Source organism: Phyllostomus hastatus, unplaced genomic scaffold (assembly GCF_019186645.2).
Source record: "Phyllostomus hastatus isolate PE091 unplaced genomic scaffold, TTU_PhHast_1.1 phas_contig_524, whole genome shotgun sequence".
Taxonomy (NCBI): domain Eukaryota; kingdom Metazoa; phylum Chordata; class Mammalia; order Chiroptera; family Phyllostomidae; genus Phyllostomus; species Phyllostomus hastatus.
The window spans coordinates 669,856-693,586 of record NW_025333900.1 but is presented as its reverse complement, the minus strand read 5'-3'; the positions used below and the strand labels follow the sequence as shown (position 1 = coordinate 693,586).

General features: G+C 34.5%; 1 protein-coding gene across 1 annotated transcript in view; it reads right to left on the bottom strand.

The window, feature by feature from the left end:
- Positions 1-512: 512 nt before the first annotated feature.
- Positions 513-23,731, bottom strand: part of TMEM170B (transmembrane protein 170B) — a 41,342-nt gene continuing 18,123 nt past the window's right edge. The window contains exons 2-3 of the mRNA XM_045847095.1: positions 19,466-19,636; positions 513-8,325 (exon numbers count right to left, since the gene is read on the bottom strand). Coding sequence (XP_045703051.1) covers positions 8,195-8,325; positions 19,466-19,636 — 302 coding nt within the window. The 3' untranslated portion in view covers positions 513-8,194. The remainder of the gene's footprint in view (positions 8,326-19,465; positions 19,637-23,731) is intronic.

Genomic DNA, 23,731 nt, shown 5'->3' with positions numbered 1-23,731 from the left:
TAGAAACCAACACAGCACAGTGGGGGTCGGAGGAACACAAGAAAGAGTAAGAAAACCCTAATTTAGAATTATTAGCTATGTGACCTTGAGAAGTTTTTCACCTTATGTGACCCTACAATTCCTCATCTGTAATGTAGGATAGAACTCTTAACTTGAAGCATTAATTATTGTAAGTATTAGGGAACACATGTGAAGTGTGTAACAATGAGCACTCAATAAATGGTAGTCATTTATTATTAAAAGCAATAGGCTGCTTTTTAAAACAATAACTCTTAGAAGCAGATGCTTATGTTGCCTAGGACTGGTCTGAGACCCAGTTTAACTATAACCAGACCAAGTTTGTCTTTCAGATTTCATAAATACCTTTCAGCACTGCCTCTAAAACCTGTATGTAAAACTGCCCCAGAGAAACTGATGAAAGGGTGAGAGAAAGCATTTGAGTTTACAAAGAATGAATTGAAAAGATATGTCATCGAGAATCAAATACCCCATAAAACTTTTAAATACAGGTTTATTTATATATAAGTGCATGAAATTGAATACAGAAACTTTATTAAAATACTGTATATTACAAATTTTAATCCAATAAATTCTGTGTTATGACATTGAAGTGCTGGATTCACTTTTAACAGTTGTTGTGTGTGTATCAGTAGAATCACCCTGTATGTTACAAAGAGGAACACCAACTATGGACCTCAGAAATGGTCCTGTGATTAGACAGTGGATGATATTAATTGTGCATCATTTTTTTAAGCAATGAACTGGAACCTAGAGCTTGTCTTTGCAGACCAACTTTCTATAATCAAAAATGACCTGCATAAGTTTATTGCTGCCCTTTGAAGAGATGAGTGGTAAAAATAATTTAAAACAAAGATCAACATCTCTAAGGCTAACCTGATGCTTACCACAGTTAAAATAATTAAAATTCACTGCAAAATTTGAGTTATCCAGGAAACTATGCTATATACACAATGAGATTTACACATGAATTGGGAAATTAAAAAATTGCTTATATAAAATTAAAAATCAATAGTGTACAATATTTACAGTTTGTTAAGTATTATACATAAACATAGTTTTTTAAAAAATAATCCTTCAAAATTAAACTATATTATGTAAACATGCAGTACATATTTTCATACAGTGTAGTTTATCATCTTAACAGAAGGGAAGCCGTGCTCACCTAACGTGGGCCGTGGCCAGACCCACCTCCATATCTGTGCGCCGCCCCGCCGACACTGACTCCTCCCGTCGCTAAGCTTCACAGTACATTAAGTAGTTGGATAGCAAAAATAAATCCCTGATGGTAAACATATTTCTAAAGGTTACATAAAGTATCTGTCCTTGTACTACAAAACAAAACTAATGCTGTTTTTACTAGCTTCTCTAGTTCACAATAAAATTAAATTTTAAAATCCCACTTTTAATTGTTTTGACTACATTTTTCTCCATTTCAAAGTTACTTAAAAAAAAAAGAGAAAAGGAGACAAATACAACATGAAAGTAGTTGTCATCTGTCATTGCCAATAGCAAAGTAATTGATCTTTATGAAACTATAAGGAGTTATTTCACTTGTACCCTTCCTTTAACTCTGCGTCCTCATTAACAGGCCAATCCTGAATCTTACTAGGTTCACTCTGGAAAAATATCTTAACTTCCAAGGTACTGAGACATCATTAAGCTTTTAAAAACGGGTTACTAAATGATTCATCAGTGGTCTGAGAGTTAACACAATTTGAAAGTCTTTTAATTTCTATCAGGTAAGGTATATTTTTGCTATTTAAATAAATACATTTTAGTTGGTTAACTTCAAAGTAAAATTGATTCCCTCATCCCAGAATGGCTGGAGTCAGGAATAAACACTTTATGGTAGAATCATATGAATTTTACCAAGTTGTGTGGCTACAGTGAAAAAACACTGTGGATTTCACATGTTCATCTAAATGTGCAGAGCTCATGTGTGTGCAGAGCACCAGAATTTTTAAAGATTCCTCCATCATAAATGTATCCAATATCACAAATAGTAAGAAAGTATCAATAATTAGACTATCAACTCATCCATTATTAAAAGTAAACCATTTTTATTACTATTCAAACAGGTGCTTCTATTTTGCTTTCTGTGGAAAAAATTTTAAAATGTTCCTTCCCAGAGACACTTAGTGATGATATGCAAATACATTAATTTAAAAACAAAGGAAACCTTTCTCATTTGTAATACCATCAAGTTAACATTCACTTACACAGCGCTCTAAAAATGTGATGCTCTTTAGAAATTGCCAATACATATAATATTTAGGAGAACAGGGTTACTGTTATGGTAGTTATGCATTACAGTTCCTCTCTCTGTATGTTTACACTACCCCACGTTCCAGTTTCAGTTATGTGTCTCAGTGCACCCCCCAAAGGGGGGCAGTTGTGTTTCCAGTGGGGGGGATACCTATGGATGGGTGCAGCATGGGGTCTAAAAAAATATGTAAGAGGTTCATGCTCTCTTGACTTGCCTATAGTCTCTTGACTCAAGTCTCTTGACTTGACTTTTCAGTAAGATTACAGTTGCATAACCATAAGGTGTTAAGCACATTCTCTTCAAAACCAGCACTTCTGACACTATCAACAAGCTGTACATATGTTTAAACCATAACATATGACACCTGTATGGAAAGGGGAGGGAGATTTTTAAGAAATTGCTAAAGTAGTCCTTAAAATCAAGAAAGGGTTATTATAAATTACTTCAATATATGTGCCATGAATGTAAAGAATGTGCAAATGAGTCTTCTAAATGCAGGGAAGAGGTGGTTACAGTTTACAGTTCAGTTCACTCAGAAATCTGGATGTGTCCACTAATTTAATAAAGTATTAACTGATACATTTCCACATTTACTGAAAATACTGTATATGTTAAGCACTACTTCCTCCAAGCAAATTCAGATACATTTTTAGATAACTGATTCGGCAACATGCTCAAAAACATTGTATTGCCTACAGTGAACAGAGATCCTTAACTTAGAAGGGCAAACCTACCACCACCACACACCAAAAAAAAGGAATAATGATTTCAAAATACTTTGTGGAAAGTTGGCTCACAGAGAAAGAAACAGCATTCTGGACTCACACAGTACACATACTCATACAATGTAGTTTATATTCTTAATGCAAGGGGGGAAACTGTCCACATAATGCAGGGGACTTCATCAGGTACGCCTTTGTTTCATGTGTTACCCCTCCAATGTGCATCCCTATCTTTAAGCTTCCCTCTGCTAGAAAATGCTACCACATGTTTGAAAATTTTTATCATTTTTAATCAAATAATGTCCTTTTTATCCTGGAGAGTTTCCCCCTCAGATGTTATAAAAAGGACCAACAGTTAGCAGAGGTATCAAACTCATTTTCACCGGGGGCCACATCAGCCTTGCAGTTGCCTTCAAAGGGCCAAATGTAATTTTAGGGCTGTATAAATGTAACTACTCCTTAACTAGGGGCAAGAAGCTCAGCACTGCTGCCAGGTAGAAACAAGGTGCTAGGCTGGATTTGGCCCTTGGGACTTGTGTTTGCCACCAGTGAGTTAAGAGAAATTATGAGATCATTGATTACTAGTCAATTTTAACCACTGAGATTCTCACCCTGACTATTAAAAGAAAGGGCAATTTAACCAGTTACTCAAGTGCTGCCTAACTTCTCTGCAATCTAGGCCTTACCAGAGTTCCATCAGCGACTTTCCACACTCTCTACTCCTTAAAAACAAGTAACAACTCCTTGAAGAGATTCCCATTAAAATTTTCTGAGAGGAAAAATTTGTGTAACTATTGTAATAGTTACTTGTTGAATTATTAAATGAACATAAATTAAAAATAACAGTATTTTTTAGGTTAAAAAAATACAAGGAAACAAACAACTAGTAGAGCTTAAGCACCTTGGCCCACAGAGTGAAGGACTCGGCAGACACTGAAGCCAGTTCTCTTTCCCTACAGCATGTACAATATGCTTCGAAGCCAGCACCCAGGGTGCGGAAGGCGGGCGGGCAGGCGACAGAGGAGACACTTCTGCATCCCTTAAACAAGGCAGTAAGCTGCAAGTAGTAGAGACTCAGTGAATGTTTGCTGAATGAATCCAAAGGAAGAAGCAGGGTAAGATAAAAGAGGAAACACTGGCTGCCTCTACCCTTTTCCTACTTTAACCCGTGGTAAACACCACCTGTCATTTAGTCCTGCTTGTTCTGGCCATTTCCACCACCAGCAACTCCTAAAAGTGCTCTTAGGTAAGTACCTGCTGGTTTGAAAAATAAAGAGGAGGTAACAGAAAGCAAGATTGTAAGAGAAATAATTTTAATTTTTTCCTTCTTAAAATATATATAGGGAAAATAAATGAAGTAGATGAATTTTTCAAAACATACTTAATTACTATTGCAAAATGTAATTTAAAAAATTCTACTGACTGTCAATCACTTACTGTCAAACCTTCACTGTTTTGCCATTCACAAACAAAAGTCAACAAGTAACAGGGCCTGGATTCAAATCTACATCTTTGGTTTAGATTCTAGTGTGCTCCTCCCACTGTCGCAGCAATGCTCTCTCCATTACCAAAACTCCATTTAGTGGGTAGACTGGAAATATCAGAATTTGGGGTGAGGGGGAGGACCTGAACTCTTAAATAGAATTAGGAAGCAAAAATGTTGTTCCAATCTTTTCAGGATTTGAAACCACCTTGCTGGCTCTTGGTGAACTCAGGGCTGGAATCCTTTCTTAGCCATCCTTGTATTTCCTATAGAAAACTCTCAGTATCGCACTTTGTACTTAGTAGATCTAAAGTATTTTCAAAATTGAATTTGTTGGTCTGTAAGTGTCAGCTTGGGCATATTAACATGTCAACTACACACTCTTCATCTTAATTCAAGTACTCTAGGAACTTTTCCAGTATGTTCTTTGACTTTAAATTACCTCTGTTTGTTACATCACAGATACATGATATACAAGGCAGCTCATTTCTTTATTTCTCACTTAAAGTACAAATAAAATCCTTACACTTTTTAGGGCAGTGGATATACTAAATGCCACAAATACTAAGACAGTACATTGGGTAACAAACTGTAACACTGTTTGGTAAACATTAAGCTCTAAAATAAGAATAATTAAGCTGTAAGCACTGAATACAGCCATCCTTTAGGACTTTGCTTATTCTAGACTATTGGCTAATGGAATCATCCCATGGGGGCAATTACTTGCACCTTCTCCATTTAGCATCATTTGTGGTTAGATAAGGCCCCCTGACTAAACTCTAGTCTACAGATATTTCTAACCAGTACATTAAAAAATAATTAGTTTGGGCATATAGGAGTCTCTTCTTTGGGGAACTGATTTCACTGTCACCAATATTTTACTAAACATTTTCTAAAAATAAAGAAGTGTAAACTACAGAGGATTTCCTCTGTCCTTCCTGCATTTATCACACAAGAAAAATCACAGGTTTTAAGAAGGTATAACACAAATACATCAATAAGGGCTTTTGTCATATCAAAAACAAGCATCTCTGGCACTATTAACGCCCTCCCAAAACTCCCCAAATTAAAAAATCTCAAACATCTTCATACCTATTTAGAAGATCATTCAACTGAACAAATTCTTCACTAGAACCTGAACATGTTCACCGAACAAAAGCTTTCCAATTCAACTGTATTCGCATAGCAGCTTTATATATATGTATATAACGATATATATGTGTGTGTAAATATATATCATTAAACACTCTTGTCTCTATAAGAAAACCACTAACTTAAAAAAATCTCAGCATAGAAATAACTATTAAGATAATGTCTTCAATTCACACTATTCAACTGTATTTCAAAACATCGAGAGTGCCAGTTACAAAAAATCCCAACAGAAATAGCTGAAAACAGCAAAGAAACCGAAAAATTCCCCCACAGGTTAAAAGTACACATACATACACAATTCATAATGTAAAGCAACTTCATAATGAGATTAAGACACTCTACAGATTAATTATTAGCCATCCAATTATATTTCCATTTTAGAGTAAAAACAGGAGTTTAAATCTCTTTGGTCCATGCATTCATACATTTATGTACCCAAGTTACTTTCTGGTTGATTGTGGATTCTGAACCATATGCTCCATATTACCTCACCATGACAACTTTCTTAAATTGTAACATAACCATATGTTTAAATATTCATTTGTATATCTCTAATATGTTATTGGTAATTCCCCTCAAAGAATGCAAACACTTTAAATTATTGACAGAATAGCCACAGTAAAGAAAGAACACTGAATTCAAGTCTAACAGAAAAGGAGAAATCAAATTGATTTGGAAAATGTATGCCTAAATTTAATTTGGAAAACATAAAAAATATAAAGAACACATGAAAGTAATTTCAGGGTTATACATAACTTAAAATCAATTTTAAGATCAAAGATCTCTAGGAATGCATAGCTGCTAATTTTTTTTAATCAAGTTTCTAAGTCACAGCATTAGAAAATCCCCCAAATTGGCTTCCCTACTGATGAAAGTGCCCACCCCCCGCCCCCACCAATTCTTCACTGTTAAGTTGTTGGTTTTTCTGGTTTGTTTTTTTTTTTTGTTTTTTGTTTGTTCATTTGTTTTGTTTGGTAAAGGGAAAGTGGTATGGGTAACAAAGGTCTTAAATTTGAATGGGACCCAATAGAAACCTACTTTTTACCATATCAGGTTATAGAACAGCAAGGCTAGAGTGTGCAGATTATTTTTTTGGATTGTCCTTAACTCATATTCTCTGCAATGGCTACTCCTTTGAGTTAGCACACTTTAATTATACTTGGTACTAAAAAAGTGTCAGTAGAAGTTAAACCAGGTTTTCTTTTCCTTACTTCATGTACTCTTAAAAATAAGGATAGGCTGCCAAAACCTCTTAAAATATTTTATACTAAGGGCTTTTTCATTTCTAATAAATGTCATCACATTCTAATAAACTTAAATAACAGCATAAATCAAGAACTGAACAACTGAAATGAAACATTCAAATATATTTCAGTACTGTTTTTATATACTGAGAATAACTGCCAAATTTTAAAATTATTTACTAAATTCTCCAATTCTTAGTGAAAGCGTGCTACCACATATCCAAAGTAAGATACTTTATTAATATCCCTATATAACTTACTGTTACTTATCTACAGATGAGGCTTTTTGTTTTCACAGCCTAATTTAGGCCACTCTTAAATACAGTTAATACTCCAAAATGAAAGACTGTTTACATTTTGTCAAAAATCAATACATATGCAACAAGTAATATAATCCCACTGTGATACTAATTATAAAGATGTTTTCTCCACGAGACACAAGGCAAACACTTTCTTTAGAAGGGTCAAAGAACATGCATTTCAGACTTCTAACAAAATTCATAAGAAATTTTTAAATTATATTTTTATGACACACAAACACAATCAGTGTGTGTTATTCATAAAGGTTTGAATTTATATCAACAGAACATTTATATATGAGGGAAACTATTAAAAGACTGTTATTTAAGTGACTGAAAAGGATGCACCCTATATTTCTACTTTGAGTCCTTAAATTTGAGTTCAGCTAGTTTTCCATTAAGTATTATTTTCCATATAAACTGAATAACAATAATGCCTAAACATATTAAAGCCCTAAATCCCAGAAACGTTCAACAATGAAAATCAAATAATTTATCTCATAGTAAATGATTCAGTATTCAGCACTCATACAGGACTTAGCATTACAAAATAAAAATCTCACTACATTACCTGAATTCATGTCAAACATGTTCACAGCACTCATCTACATCTACACTTGCAAATTGTCACATGATCAATGTATAAAAAAAGAGTTTGGCACATATATCAATTCTTCAAAATGTCCCTGTAACTTAAACACAACACTGTTAAAAATGATGATTCAACACCAATGTTAACCTGATTGGCAGCTAAACAAGGTGCTTTTTCTTGTAGCTTCTCATAGTGTAATTCGCCTTGCCTGGGATGGAGGCACGTAAGGTGCAGTGCGGTAGTGCAATCACTTGAACACCAGAGGGCAATCTTTCCACACAGCTCAAGGCCTTACTTTCTGACCTGCTCCTTCCAAGATTCTTGTGTGATTTCATTTCCACTGGCTAACAGTGCCATTTTCAGAGAATCTGTACATCTGTTTCTTTATGTGAAGTAAGTCATTTCTATGGAAACCTCAAAGTGTGGCGAGGATCCTTGAAAAGGAGATGATCAATGTCAGTACCGTCTGTCCAACGCCCCACACCAGCGCTTCCAAGGGGGCCATGTTCTTCCCTGCCACCCGGTAAATACCTGCTACTGCTGCACCTGCATGAGACACAGGCAAAGAAACAACAGTTACTCACTTCACAGCACACTGCAGGGTTTTAACTTAAGATCTCTTTTCATTTTATAAAAACAGTCACTGATCATTCTCATTTTATAAATTTTCTCTGACAGAGTTTCCATTTGGTGAAAGTTAACCATACTACACTTACATAATTGAGAAACATCTTTTTCTGCTTCTTGGCCTTTTGGCTAAGATCAAGTGAAAAACATGATTTTCTATTCAAGCACAAAATACATATTTATGCTACATGTTACTTGCTTGACACCAAATATGTTCATAAGAAATAACTCATTATTGTATATAACCTTTCCCCTGGGCATCGAATTAGACATAATTCATTAGCACTTTATAAATACATGTATATAACACAATATATTGATAATTGTAAATGATAATACAAAATCTACACAATATAATAATGTAACTTCTAAATTATTTGATAAAATTTTAGTATCACTTTATTTCTTTAAGTGAATTATTAAATGTCATATAAAATAACAATATTTGACAAATTCAATTCACAATCATCACACAGAGTTTTTTATTCAGCTCTTTAATAAAGCGTGTGGCTGTAAGGTTATTTGGAGACCACTATGCTGACATTTAATAAAAATGGAAGATTAACTTGACATGTTTTAGGAAAAAGTTTTTAGATAAGGTGTACTTCCAAAACTGAGGGGATCAGTTACAAGGCCCCACCTGACTCAAAACTTTACCTTATTAATATAGCATATGTAATGATGTGACATCTAAGTGGCTGATTTTAAAAGGGCATTTGGAAATCATAAAGGAAGAAACATCTAAGTTGTAGTATGCCATCTCACAGATTGAGAGGGCCTTAACACTTTTTTTCTAGAAAAAACTGTCTACATCTCCTAGAATGGTCAAATGTAGAAATAAGAACAGAGGTAAATTATTTGAAGACACTGGATTTACAGTTATTTGACAGAGAAATCTATTTATAACATTTAGCTAAGAAATTCTTTAGTTCATTTAAAATATCCCAAATTAAAATTATTGTATTTGTCTATTAGAGATATACAGGATCCAGCAGAGGTAAGGCTTGCTGAGTGTGGTTGGTAGGGTAATAATAAGAGTGTAATGATTTACAGTATTAATTTGAACATTTCACCTAAAATATCATATGGTGTATGATATTATGTTATAGAACTACCTTATGATATTATAATAAAATATTTTGTAAAAAAATGGAGCATTATTTGTGCCAGTTTATGTATATGGGAAAAGCAAATTATTAATCTAAAAGCATATTATTAATATGAAAGGGCTTTCATGTGTATTTTTAAGAAGGAAATTCAATGTATAGAGTATTTACTGCATACTATATATCTTGATAGGAACTTCACAAATATTACATTATTTAAGTTATCATACCACCCCTAAGTATTATTACCTAATTTGAAGATGATAAAAAGGAAGTTGAGAGAGGTTCGATTGCTAGCTGAAGGAATTATGTATAGCACATACAAAAGCTGGAATTCCAGTCCAGGTTAGTCTGGCCACAAATCCCCTAATTATTCTGTCATTGCATATTTATACTAAATGAAAAAGAATACAAGAAATTCTGAAAATAATAAAGTAGCTGATAATCATTTCAGTATTAAAGCTCCTAATGGCACCAATATTTTACTCAATGATATAAGACATTTCACTTGTATAATTGGTCACATCCTGCAATTTTAGAGTTGGATGCCATTCATAAAAAATTTTAAAGATCCCATAACTTCTCTGTTATCAGATATTATGCTAAAATAAACCCAAGAAAATATTCTGTTTTTATAGGGATTTATCCTAAATTTCCATGACTGTCTTCAATTTTTAAAACTACAATTTCGTCTCTATATTTCCAGCCCTAAGTTTTCAAAAATGATCCTAGAAGTAAAAAATCTAAGCAATTATTATCCCAGGCTGCCTGGGAAATAGCAAACCAATCTGTCACTTCAAAGTTGCAGGCTTATGTTTGGTTAAGAGCAAGGGTTCTGGAGCTAGACTCACAGATTAACATCCAAGTTCCACTACCCAGCAGCTGTGTTATATGAGGCAGCCATTTAACCAGTCTCTTTGTGCATCACTTCCTCAACTGTGAAATAGGTGGATGTGAAGATTAGAGATAGTTCTCAGAGAGTATGTAGAATAATGTCTGGTCCTAGCATGTACTCCAGTTTTGATTAGCAGTCATTGTGGTAGTAAATGATAAAGACTTTTCCTATCAGTGATTCACCATTCAATAAGCAGTGTTAGAACAACTGGGAAGAAGTAAATTTAGGTCCCTACTTCATACCATTCCCAAGAATAAGTTTCAGATAGATTAAAGAAATAAATGTTAAAAACAAAACTACAAATGTAAATTTTATAAGAAACTATGTTTATGATCCTAAGAGGTCAGTTTAAGACCACACATAAAAAAATAGCATAAACCATAACCAGATTTAGATTAAGAGAGAGACTAAAACAATACTTGCTATATATGTAACAAACTGATGATCGGTATCCAGAACACACACACACTACACATGCACACACATATAACAACTGATGCAGCATTTTCTGTAATAGCAGAAGAAACAAAAAAGCAAAAATCCCAATATCCATCAAAAAATATACAGATGTACATGAACTGACAAAAAAATCATTATACAATAGATAAAACATAAAACATATATTCTCTACTAGTACATGCATACACATGTAATGCATGTAAATACACATATATGTATGTGTGTATGAATACAATGTAGAAACAAAAGTCTGAGGACATATAACCAAACTGGAAATAGGGTTACGTCTGAGAAGAGCACTGGTTCAGGAGTGCTAGTCAAAAGAGACCCCTGCCTTACCCATGGTTTAAATTTAATATAAAGAAAAGAGTTATGTACAATATATAGATAAATCCTTCATCTACAGCTTCAGTTTCTGTGATTTCAGTTACCTGCAGCCATCTGTGGTGTGAAAATATTAAGTTGAAAACTCCAGAAACAAACAATTCATAGGTGTTCTACTGCATGCCCTTCTGATGAGATCTTACACCATCCCACCTTGGACGGGAATCAGGCGCGAGTCCGAGTAGCATTCTAGATGGTCAGACCCACGGCTGTGGTATCATGATGCCTGTATCTGAGTAACCCTTATATTATTTAATAATGGCCCCAAAACACAAGGGTAGTGATGCTGCAATTTGAAAACACCGAAGAGAAGATATAATGTGCTTTCTTTAAGTAAAAAGGTTTGTATGTACAGAAAAAAACATAGTATATTTTAGGTTTGGTACTATCCTCAGTTTTAGGCATCCACTGAGGGTCTTGGAACATATGATCCATGAATAAAAGGGGTGAACCAATGCATTACTTATGTAATTAAAATTTTAAAACTTTAACTTAATTTCCACACCAACTTGCCTAAACTTACCTACAATTGTAAGAAACTGTCATTTTAAAAGGCCAGAATATCTTTCAATCCTATTTTCCAAACAAAAATACTTGTATACAGTAACAAAGTTCACTAAACTCTTGATTTAAAATAGTGGGGAATAAGTATACTGTAATCAGCAAATGTTTGTGGAAAAAGAAAAATTGTGTTAAAAGTCGAATGTTTTTTATGTGATTAAAAGACGTGTTTATATTTATTATTTTTATTCCTTTGAAGTTTCAGGATTGGGACTTAAATACTTTTGCCTTAAGACGGAGGGCCCACGAAATCAGTTGTGGGACATCTTCCACGCAGGCGTGGAATTTAACTGGAGGTCAGGAGCCATGGAAAAGCACCCTGTGCAATGTGAGATGGGAATAAGAGAAGGGCCTCAAGGAGCAGAAGAGTGAGTACAGAAAACATTTCTTCCTCGCTGTCATCTTCTTTTCCAAATAAGCTGATTCCTTTATTTAGTATTAACTATTCTGGTGAGGAGAAAATGGATTTCACTTTGGAAAGCTCTGCTTTTTGAGGAAAAACAAACACACACAACTACTAAACATCCCGCTTTTCTTTCAAGGAACAGAGGACAAAAATATAGAGCCTATAAGGATGAGAGAACAAGAATCTAAAACAAGAGGAAAAACCACTGTAAAACTGCAGAATTTTCACAATCAAGGAAAACATTTAATAGTGTTACGCAGAAGATAAAACCAATTTCCATTTACCTCCCAGTGGATAATCAGTTAGAAACCAAATTTTGACTTACAACATCCCTCCAGAAGAAGAAGGTTTAAGAAAGTTCCCATTGCATCCTAACATTTCACAACTGAGAAGCACTAGTCAGAAAACACTGTTCCAGTGCAATTCTTAATCTAAAAACAGTAATAATTTGTGTGCCTATTAAGTGATTTTGAAAACAATGCTATTAAATATTGAGCAGATATGAAAGAGTATTTATAAAAATCTACATAGATTATTATTTTTAAAAACCTCCCAAGTATCCAACATCCAATTGAAGAAAAGAACATTACTATTTCCTTTGAAGATCCACAATCGTATCCCATTCCCTCTCTGAACTTGTTTTTTATCATTCCTTTGCTTTTCTTCCGTTTTACCACCTGTTTATATTAATAAAATATATTTAGTTTTTTAAATAAATAAAGTTTTATATACATTGATGCTCTATCCTAGAATGTTGGGCTCCATATTAATGTCTGAGGTATCCATGTTTTTGTATGTAGCTATAATTTATGCATTTTCATTGTTGAATAGAACTCCAACTATGGATATACTACAACTTATTTATCCAGTCTACCACCAATGACACTTGTTTCCAGTCCTCAACAATGACAAGCACTGCTTCTGTAAACATCCTTGTACATGACACCTGGCACACATATGCAGTCAAGAGTTTCTCTGCATCACGTGGGTAGAGGCAGACTGCCTAGTTCTATGTTAGAGGCATTTTCAACTTTACTAGAAAACGCCAAATTGTTTCTCAAAGTAGTTGTACCAATTTATATTCCAGTTACTAATCTATATCCTTATCTTTTGGGTTTTTTATTTTTTAATTATTTTATTGTTGTTCAATTACAGTTTTCTGTATTTTCTCCCCATCCCTATCCCCCACCCACTCCAAACCCACTTCCCTCCCTTGCTTCCACCCTCCCCCTTGGTTTTGTCCATGTGGCCTTTATAGTAGTTCCTGAAAACCCTTCTCCCCACTGTCCCTTCTCTCTTCCCCTCTGGCTATTGTTAGATTGTTCTTAATTTTTAAATTTTTGTCAATCTGGTGGGTGAGAGGTGTTATTTCTGTCATTAATTTGCATTTCATTAAGGTTTCTACTTTTATAGAATGCTTGTCAAATCTTTTGTCCCTTTTTCAATTGGATTGTCTTTTTCTTATTTAATCCATAGGGTTTAAAAAATAATTTTGGATATAAATCTTTTACATTTATATGTATTAACAAATATTTTGTGCTTTATTTTTCACTCACTTTAAAGTGTATTTTGTTGCACAATAGTCAGCTGAAAAATTGCAAACATTATGGTCATCATTTTCCTGGTGAAATATGAAGCTAAGCTGGGTGGGGAATGAGCAAGACAGAAGTGGGATAGAGTGCTTGAGATAAATGGCACATGTTAGGAACTTCTGATAATTAGGAATAAAGAAAGATCCCAAAAGTATTAAGAGCTAGAGAAGACTGGTGCTGTGAAGATACAGGGGAGAAAGCAATACTGCTGAGTTGAACTGAAGGTGAGTAAAAGATAAACCTGTAAGGACAGGGGAAATGAAATGAAAAGTTGCCAGTGGATGGAAGATGTCAATATTCAGCAATGGAAAGTGCCTGTAGGAAGTACACTAATGAAAAGGGATTTGATTTCCCTTCATATTTCTTCAGAGAAAAAAAATATAAAGGTGAAGGCAGGTTTAGTTTTAGTAGTGTGGTGATTGCTACCAGTTTGTGAAGTTAGATCAGGGGTTTGGCAAACTATAATCTGTAAGTCAAATCTGGCCCACCACCTGTTTTGTACAGCATAAAAGCTATGGATGCTTTTTACATTTTTAAAGAGCTGGGAAAAATCAAAAGAAGAATACTATTTCATTATAAATGAAAATTATATAAAATTCAATTTTTAGCATCCATAAATGATGTTTTATTGGCACACAGCCATACTCATTTCTGATACTGAGCTATTTTTGCACACCTAAAACAACATGTATGAGGTAAATGAGCCTACACTTCTCTGTTCTTGTGTAGTCTTTATCTTGTTTGGCAACCAGATAACTGTGGCCTTTGTAAATAAGCTGTGCCCCCAGCTCTTACTCTTCCCATTTTCTGCAATAATTTGGATAAAACAGGAACTATTTCTTGGTAGAAACTTGGTAGATATCATCTGTAAACCCATTTGGCCCTGGAGTTCTTTTGGGAAAAGCAGTCTTCAATGTTTTAATTGTTTAAAAATAGTTACTGTCCCACTCATATTTCCTATTTCTTCTTATGTTAACTTTGCTTTTTTATATTTAGGAATATATAGCTGTTACAAAACTATGCTACTTTAATAATTCTTTATCCTATCTTTATTATTGGATATGCGCTTATTTCTTCTATTTTGCTTTATATTTTACTTTTCTGTCTTCATTTTTAATTAGCAATCTATGCATCTTATTAACTTTGCAAAGAACCAGTGTTTCTGCTTTCTAATCTTTTATAAACTCAACATACAAAACTTAACTGCATCTCTCTACACGGATAAAACTAAACAATATAATCAAAAGAGATACAGTCTATGCACAGCAACCACAACACAATGAGTTTAGGAAATAACTTAATCAAAATATGCAACCCTCCTTTGGAGAAAAACATTTTTAAACTCCAACAAAACACACAATTTGATCTGAAGAGGGATATATTTCATGTTCTTAGGTGGATGAATTAAATATGCCATTCTTCTCATATTAACCTCTAAATTGAATTAAATCTCAATAAAAATCAATGTTATACTTTTTGAGAAACTCAATAGACATTTTTAAAAATTTACCTGACAGAATCGAAATCCATGAACAGCTATGTTACCTTTGAGAAATGAGGGGGAACTAGCCCTATCAGATACTAAAAAATACAGGCATGCCCTCGCCGGGTGGCTCGGTTGCAGCATCATCCTTTGCATCAAAGGGCTGCAGGTTCTATTCCCAGTCAGAGCCCATACCTGGCTGGGTTGCAGGTTCAATCCCTGGTCAAGTTGTGTTAAGGAGGGAAGGGTGTGGGGGGAAGCAACCAGTCAATGTTTCTCTCTCTGTCTCTCTTCCTTCCAGACTCTCTAAAATCAATAAACATATCCTTGGGTGAGGATTAAAAAAGAAAGAAATACAGGCATACCTCAGAGATATTGTGGGTTTGGTTCCAGTCTAGTCCAATAGAGCAAATACTGCAATAAAGCAAGTCATGATCTTTTTGCTGGGGGAGGCTTTACCTACAATTGGTAAAATAATGCAACATCTGTGGAGTGCAATAAAGTAAAGTGTAATAAAATGAGATCTGCCTGTATTACAAAACCATGAGGATGAAAAAATGTGGCCTTGCTGCAAGAACAGATAAAAAGATCAACAAACTAGAACAGAGTTCAAAGACATATATGTACCTTGAGAACATAATACACAAAAAGGTGGTGCCACAAATCAATGAAGAAATGTATATTTTAGTAGCCGGTATGGTAAAAATTTACTTCCTCTATGGGAGAAAAAAAAAGGCACCTGGAATTCTATCTAATACCAAATACAAAGTTAGACTCTGGACCAGGGGGGAAATTAGGACCTGAATACCAGACATCAGTTTTTGTATATAAAGTTTTATTTGAAAAAGCCATGCCTACTCATTTACTTATGTCTATGACAAGTTTCATACTAAATGGCGAACTTGAATAGTTATGACAGAGACCATCTGGCCTGCAAAATTTAAAATATCTACTATTTGGCCCTTCAAGAAAATACTTGCTGATCCATGCTCTCAGTGAAGTAAAGACTTTAATATAAAAGGCAAAACTATAAAATTAATGGAAGAAAATATATCAAAAATCTTTTGACCTTATTGTGGGGGAAAATTATTAAATAAAACTCTAAATTACAAACCAAAAGGCAAAAAATCTTTTAGCTGACTGTGAAGAAATTAAGGATTTCTGCCCAATAAATAACATCATGGATAAAGGTGACAGGTAAAAGACTGGAAGTTTTTGCAGAGTCCAATGCCAATAAGAGAACAACATCTCCAACATTTAAGAACACCTGTAATTTCATAAGAAGGAAACAGAACCCCAAAAGAAAAGTAGGCACATACTTTAAAGAAGCAATTTGCATAAAAGGAAATCCAAATATATAATAAGTATAGAAAGAGATGTTCTAATTAATTCAGTAATCAGAGAAATGCAAATTAAACCAGCAAGGTGTCACTTTATGCCTCGTCAAAATTAGATATACAGGGTGGGGCAAAAGTAGCTTCACAGTTGTGATTATGTGAAACAGAGTTTATTCTTGTGTCATTATTTATTAATTACTGTATTATTTCCATACAAACTGCAAACCTACCTTTGCCCCACCTTGTAAAATGTCATGAGGGCACTGCAGAGAAACCCAGTTTCTCCTATTGGTGGTACTAATTATCTATACTAACGAAAATGGGAAAATCACTCTATTTTGGCAATAAAATCTAAGAAATAGCTAAATACAAAGTCTAGCAGAAGTGACACCTGCTTGAGTGTGGTTGGTAGGGAAACAATATGTGTGTAATAATTATAGTTTTAATTTGAACATTTCACCTAAAATATCATATGGTATGCTTGAGTGTGATATTGTTATGTTACAGAATTATGTGCTTATGATTTTGTAATAAAAAGGGGACATCATTTGTGCTGGACCCAGTATAATAGACATATATCGATATTCTATCTTATTCACCAAAGATATACGAGAATCATTTGCTGCACTGAATAAAAAGCTATGAGTGCTCTGACACTCACAAATTACATTAAGAAAATTTAGTTAAATATTTACATTAGTTAGTTTTCTTAATTTAAGTGTTTGCAGGTCAGAAATTAGCCAGAATAAATTTAAATGTTTTATTACTAACCTGGATACATACTATTTACTTGAAATTGTGTCAGACTTGTATTTTCAAGAATTTTAAACTATAACACTACAGTTTCTAAAATCATTGGCTGATTTTATTCTTGACTGAATTGAAAGTAGGTAGCATATGTACATTTATCGCTGAAATAAATGGAAGTAGAATGACATTTCCTTAAAATGTTTTAAAAATTGTACCAATAAATACACATGCTACTTCCCTTCTTCCCTCCCTGGTCCACTGTCCTATGACCACCACAGCGGTCCCCATCAAAACCACTGGCAGTCCCCTTCATGTCTCTCTGCACTCCACCAAAGTAAATAAGTAATCACTAATTTGGATTTCCCCCCCTTGGCCATAGTCCTAAAATTAAGTCCTTTTCCAATCCACTGCCACCACTCTAGTTCAAATCCCAGCCTCATGGTTAAATTATAGTTATTGCCTCTTAATTCCTCTTCTTCCCCTTTTGCTTCCCCTCTTCTCTATCCTTTCTTTCTTCCTTTCCTCTGCTCTTCCTCCCTCACTACATCCATCCATCCAACCAGTATTTTTTGAGTATCTCTTATATTCCAAATAGTGTTTTATTGTGGGGATGTAGCAGCAATGAAAATAGATAAGGTCCCTGCTCTTCCAGAGTTTTCTCTTGGTTCCTCACATATATTCTATATTCAGCTATAAAACACATTTTCCCATTGAACTGCTTTGCCCCTTGCCAACCCTATGCAAAAATATCTATTTGTTTTCCACAGCCTACAGCACTTTCCAGCTGGCTTTCCAAGATCCTCTAGGATTTGGCTCCATTCTATCTTTCCAGCGGAATCTCCTACTATGTCACTATGCATATGCTATGCTTCAGCTAAACCTGGACAGTTGTTTTAAACGTATCTATGGCAAAATGGATTGGGAACCATATGATAAAGCCACAGGATGAATGCAGCAACAACAACAAAAACCTAATACCAGATAACACACACACACACACAATCGTAAATGAAGAAGGGAAACAACCAGCTACTTCCCACAACCATTTTATGATTGTCTTATTAGTACCACAGACATACCCAGAGACATGGGAACAGGGCTTTCCTCTCAAGACAAGTCATGCCAACCCCTCTGGGAAACTGTGAGTGTGGAACACAGAAGGAGAGGCCTTAGAGCTATAGAAGAAAAGGACCTCCTCTGATCTCTGGGGCTAGAAGCCAACTAGAAAGTAAAAAGTCCTTTTTGAGTCTGAAAACAGACCCAGTGGTGGCAGTGGGGCTGCCCCAGACATTTGGAAGCAGGCCAGGAGCAAAGGCCAACATAAGTCTCTGTTACTCAGCAGCACTGACAGAATCAGCAGCAGCATGGACAAGTAGCCAGTTTCCGGCAGGACTGCTTAAGGAAGCAGTTGTGGCACCCTCCAGTCTCAAGGTGGGTGGAGAAGTTTTAGCTCCACTAGCACAGCAGAAACCAGAAATATTCTTTGAACTTAAGGCTAGAGTTGGAGCCTAAAGACAGTGTGAAGAGGAGAGGGCCAGAGGGAATGAACCTGAGGCCTGGCACGAAATACACGAGGCAGCACAGGAGAAACCTTGCAAATAGCTAGAAGGCATCTAAAGTGATGAATTTCTAGTAGGCCTGGGGAGATTTGTGTCATAAATTGGTATATAAGAAGGAAGTGCAATTTCATTTTGTAGTTATAGGCAGATGACATCAATGACCAAGGGGCTGTATTTTCACTCTTTTTAAGGACAGTTATCACCATCATATTTGTGTGACTATCTTTCTCCCTTATGAGATAGTGAGCTCCTTTAGGCAGAAACCACACACATTATAAGATAATTTTTCCCATGAAATGCTTTGCCCCCCGTCAACTCTTACAAGTTTTTGCATTTCCCACAAAACATGAGTCTTCACATAGAAGTACACAAACCATTTCAATGAATAAATAAGCTGATCTTTACCTTCTAGGTGAAGTGTGATTAGTGCTGAAAAGATGACATGTTACAGTTACAATAAGAATAACATTACCAAAACCATAAATGCATATAAAATTCTGTCCTTAAACAAAACAAAATCAACTTACTAGTAATCATTGCTCCAGTTACAGAAGCCAGAAATCCAATGCTGACTGCAATGACAGAGATTACTCTCCCCTGCCTATGCCTCTGCAGCATCACAAACATCAACACTCCTGCAGCACCATGGACAAACAGAGAGGAGAAGAGAGCCCAGAGAAAGATCCAATACCACATCTCTGAAAGGAAAAGCACAGTGTTAATAATTCTCCTGGAAAACATCTTAGAAAACTCAATTTAACAAACTGTGAGCACCCATGGTTTAGAAAAGGTTAAATGAGATAACAGATAAAAAAAATGCCTAGTACAGTGCCTGACACATAGTAGTACTACATAAATTTTAATGATTATTATCATTGCTAATGCTTGATGGGAAAGTAATTTCCTCCATGACTTCAAAGATTAAGGCTACACATTAATTTCCTCTAAATGTCTCCCTCATGTAGCCATAATACATCAATTTGTCTGATACTATACTTACAAATATACTCATATACCCATTATATATATGTATATACTCATCATATACCCATAATATATCTATATATATTAAGTATATGGGTATACCCATATATTACTCATATACCCCTATGCCCATATATATATCCATAATATACTTACAAATCTTCAAAGTAAATTATATAAGTTAATTTATTGCTCTTTGATATGTAATTTTCTATTTTCTATACTAAATAACAGTGTTAAGACATTTAAAAATCCATCTCTTAATTTACATCATTCCAGACATTAGTCAATTAATTTATCGCTTATAATTTTAAGAATTTCAGTTAATTTCTCTCTTGGCTCTCAACTTTTTATATACTACTAAACAGTCATAATTTTAAAATTTTATTAAGAAGTCTTTGCCTCAGGTCATTTTAATAGTCCTTACCCAAAACTTTTCAAGTTCCATTATTCTTCAATATATCTTCAATTACTATTCATTGAAGTTTAGTTTATAAAGAGTTCATGAGTACAGCTTTCATTAGGTCTCTCTTGCATTCACTCCCTTTCTTTCTGACAACTGGTGGCCTCCCAGTCAACCCACCTAGCTCCATAGATATGCTGGGTCCTTGCTTTGGCTCCATTCTCCTGGCCATGTTTGTGGTCAGGTGTATCAGAGCAGGCAATTGGCCCCAGCCCCGCCAGTCATCCCCTTCCCCTAGGAGTTCTGTGTTGGGACCAACTGAGCACCTCAATCTTTGGAAGGCTGAAACTGAAGGGCGCAGGATTTGTAAACTGCCATTTCATCACCATGTGATACACAATGAAAGAAAAATAGATCCATCAAAGATAAGAGACAATCAAGTCCCATTTTAGTGATTTCTAAGGCCCTGCCACATTACCATCCTTAGATTCAGTCCCAGTTTCCTTGTATAAAATCCCTCTTTTTGTTTAAACTAGTTCAGTAAGGTTGCTATTATCTACAATTTAAAGAGCTGACTCTCAAGTGTTTACACATCACCTTGAGACTCATCCTTGGTATACAAACATTCTCTAATGCAAAATATTTCATCTGCTATTTGCGCTAGTATTCACTCTATCGAGTGTAAAAGTGAATAAAATCAGAAAATAAAACAAAAATTGATTAATTAAATCTTATTTATTCAAATGTCATTAAAGTACAATGATACTCTGCTAATAAGAATGTAAAATGATACAGCCACTATTGAAAATCGTGTGGTGTTTCCTCAAAAGAATAAAACTAGAACTACATATGATGCAGCAATTCCCCTTCCAGGTATATATACAAAAATTTTGATAGCAGGATTATGAAGAGATAATTTGTACATGTATGTTCATACCAATATTATTCACAATAGCCAAGAGGTGGAAGTAACCCAAGTATACACAGATAATGAATCAATAAACAAAATATGGTATACACATACAATGGAATATCATTTAGCTTTAAAAAGGAAGCAATCCTGTCACATGCTACAACATGGATGAACCTTGAGGACTTTAGGTTAAATAAAATGAGCCAACCACAAGGACAAATACTGTTTGATTCCACTTATATGAAGTATTTAAAGTAGTCAAATTCACAGAAACAGAAAATAGAATGGTGGTTGCCAGGGCACTGAGAAAGATGGAAAAGGGGAGGTGTTGCTTTAGTTTCGCACGATGAAAAAGATGTGGAGAGCCACTGCACAGCAGTATGAATGGAAGTAACATTATTGAATTGCAATCTTAAAAATGGATGAGATGACAAATTTTATGTTGGATATTTTTACCACACTTAAAAAATTAAATAAAAATTTTAAAATATATGTATAGAATTTTTTTAAAAAATTGTTTTAAGTCAAGACTAAAAATGACTAGGCATTTAAAAACAAAACAAACAAAAATCTCTCTTGAGAAAGGAAGGAGGTGTGGTTATAAAAGGGTAACACTAGGGATTTCTGTGGCAATATAACTTTTCTGTATTTTGACTGTGATGGTGGATACATATAAAGGTGATAAACTGTATACAACTAAATACATACACACAAATGAGTACGAGTGTACAATACTGGTGAAATTTGAAAAAGTTTGGTGGATTGCATCAATGTTAATATCCCAGTTTTGATATTATACTGTGCTTTTCCAAGATGTTCCAAGAGGGTGAAGAGTACATAGGATCTCTCTGTTATTTCTTACAATTGCATGTAAATCTACAATTATCTTCAAAAAAGTAAATTTTGTTTAAGAAAAAGAAGGAAGATACCAAATTCTTAAGAACTGACACTTAGAATGAACTCACATCATTCAAAATCATTTCATGGGAGACACCTGATACATCTTTCTATGTACAATAAAGCACCATGCATGCTTCTCAATGGTGTAAGAGATAGATGCTGGTGATTAAGGAAAAATAGACAAAGCTTGCCTTTTAAAAGTTTTTTTCTCTTCTAGTTTTCAGGGAAATAGTGCTTTAGTGCTATTACTCTCAATCAAATGGCTTCAACTTATAATAAATGCATTAAAGACAAAAAGGCTTACCTTGCTCAGAAGATAAAATTTGTATTAAAAAGATATAATTTTCCAAAGTGAACCTAATAGAGAACATAAGGGAGTAATCATTTGCTGTGGAGGGAGGTGATGCTCTAAGAAAAGGAAAGGCTCTGCAACAGAATGTAATCCTAATAAGTCAACAATTTGCCTTGTATCCTAAGACCACTTCTAACAGCTTATCAGGCCAAACCCCCAGAAGCAGTTTTCTTTGTTGTTCTTGTAATACTAGTAGAATATAAATTTCTTGACTTATATTTCACACTATACTCTCACACTGTGAGATTATTTGACACTATCAAGTAATACTCTTTGCTTACTGACTATATAGCTATTGACCTCAACAATAAATTTACCTATCATAATAATTAGAAGTAAATTTTAAAATTAATGTTTTATAAAACCCTAAGATATCAAAGAATTATACAACTAAAATGGAATCTTAAATGGTCTTCTAATGACCAGTCCAGGATTATCTCTAAACTTGACTGAGTACAAAGTACCTAAACTCAAATTTACTTTTATGTTTCTTTCTCTTTTCTAAAAAAATCATGCTATTTATCAAGAAAAAAATTAAACTCCATTGAAAATATGTGCAATGAATTTAGGTTTCATGTTATTACTATTATTTACAATTACCTGATATTTTAACACAACCCTGTCGATGAACAGAGCCTCCGAATATCTTGATCTACTCTGGATAAACAAGTCAGTCCAAATTCTACTCACTATTGGCAAACTCAGGAAACCTACTGTGTTAGTTCAGGTGAAAAGAATGCAGGATCCTTAGAGCCAAAAGAGAGGCTCAAAAACCTTAGAGGAAGAATAAGTACTAAGAGGATAGGAGTTAAATATCACAACCTTTCCTTTAACTATCTAGATCCTACAGCTAACTTGAACATACAGAGAGAGGCCCACAGGTTTTTCTTTCCATCTATACCACTCCTAATCCAAGCTTCTGGCAATAAAGCAACAAGGAAAGGAGGAAGCTAGAGGGAGCCTTTGCTGGTGCTAAACAAATACAAAGCAAAATTTTAAAAACACAATGCAAAGAATGGAAATCCTGAAGCATGCCATCCATACAATTGCTTTAATTACATGGAAGAAATATCCTTTCTGCCTGGGCATATCTTATGACGCCCTGGTTATTTTTCCCTATTCAAGGCTGTCCATAATCTTCATCTTAAACTAGTTTTGCCTGGATTTTTGCAGTGTGTTTGTTTACTTTTTACAGGGATAAGAGGTAGGAGAGGTAATTTGTTCCAGCCTCCAAACAATAC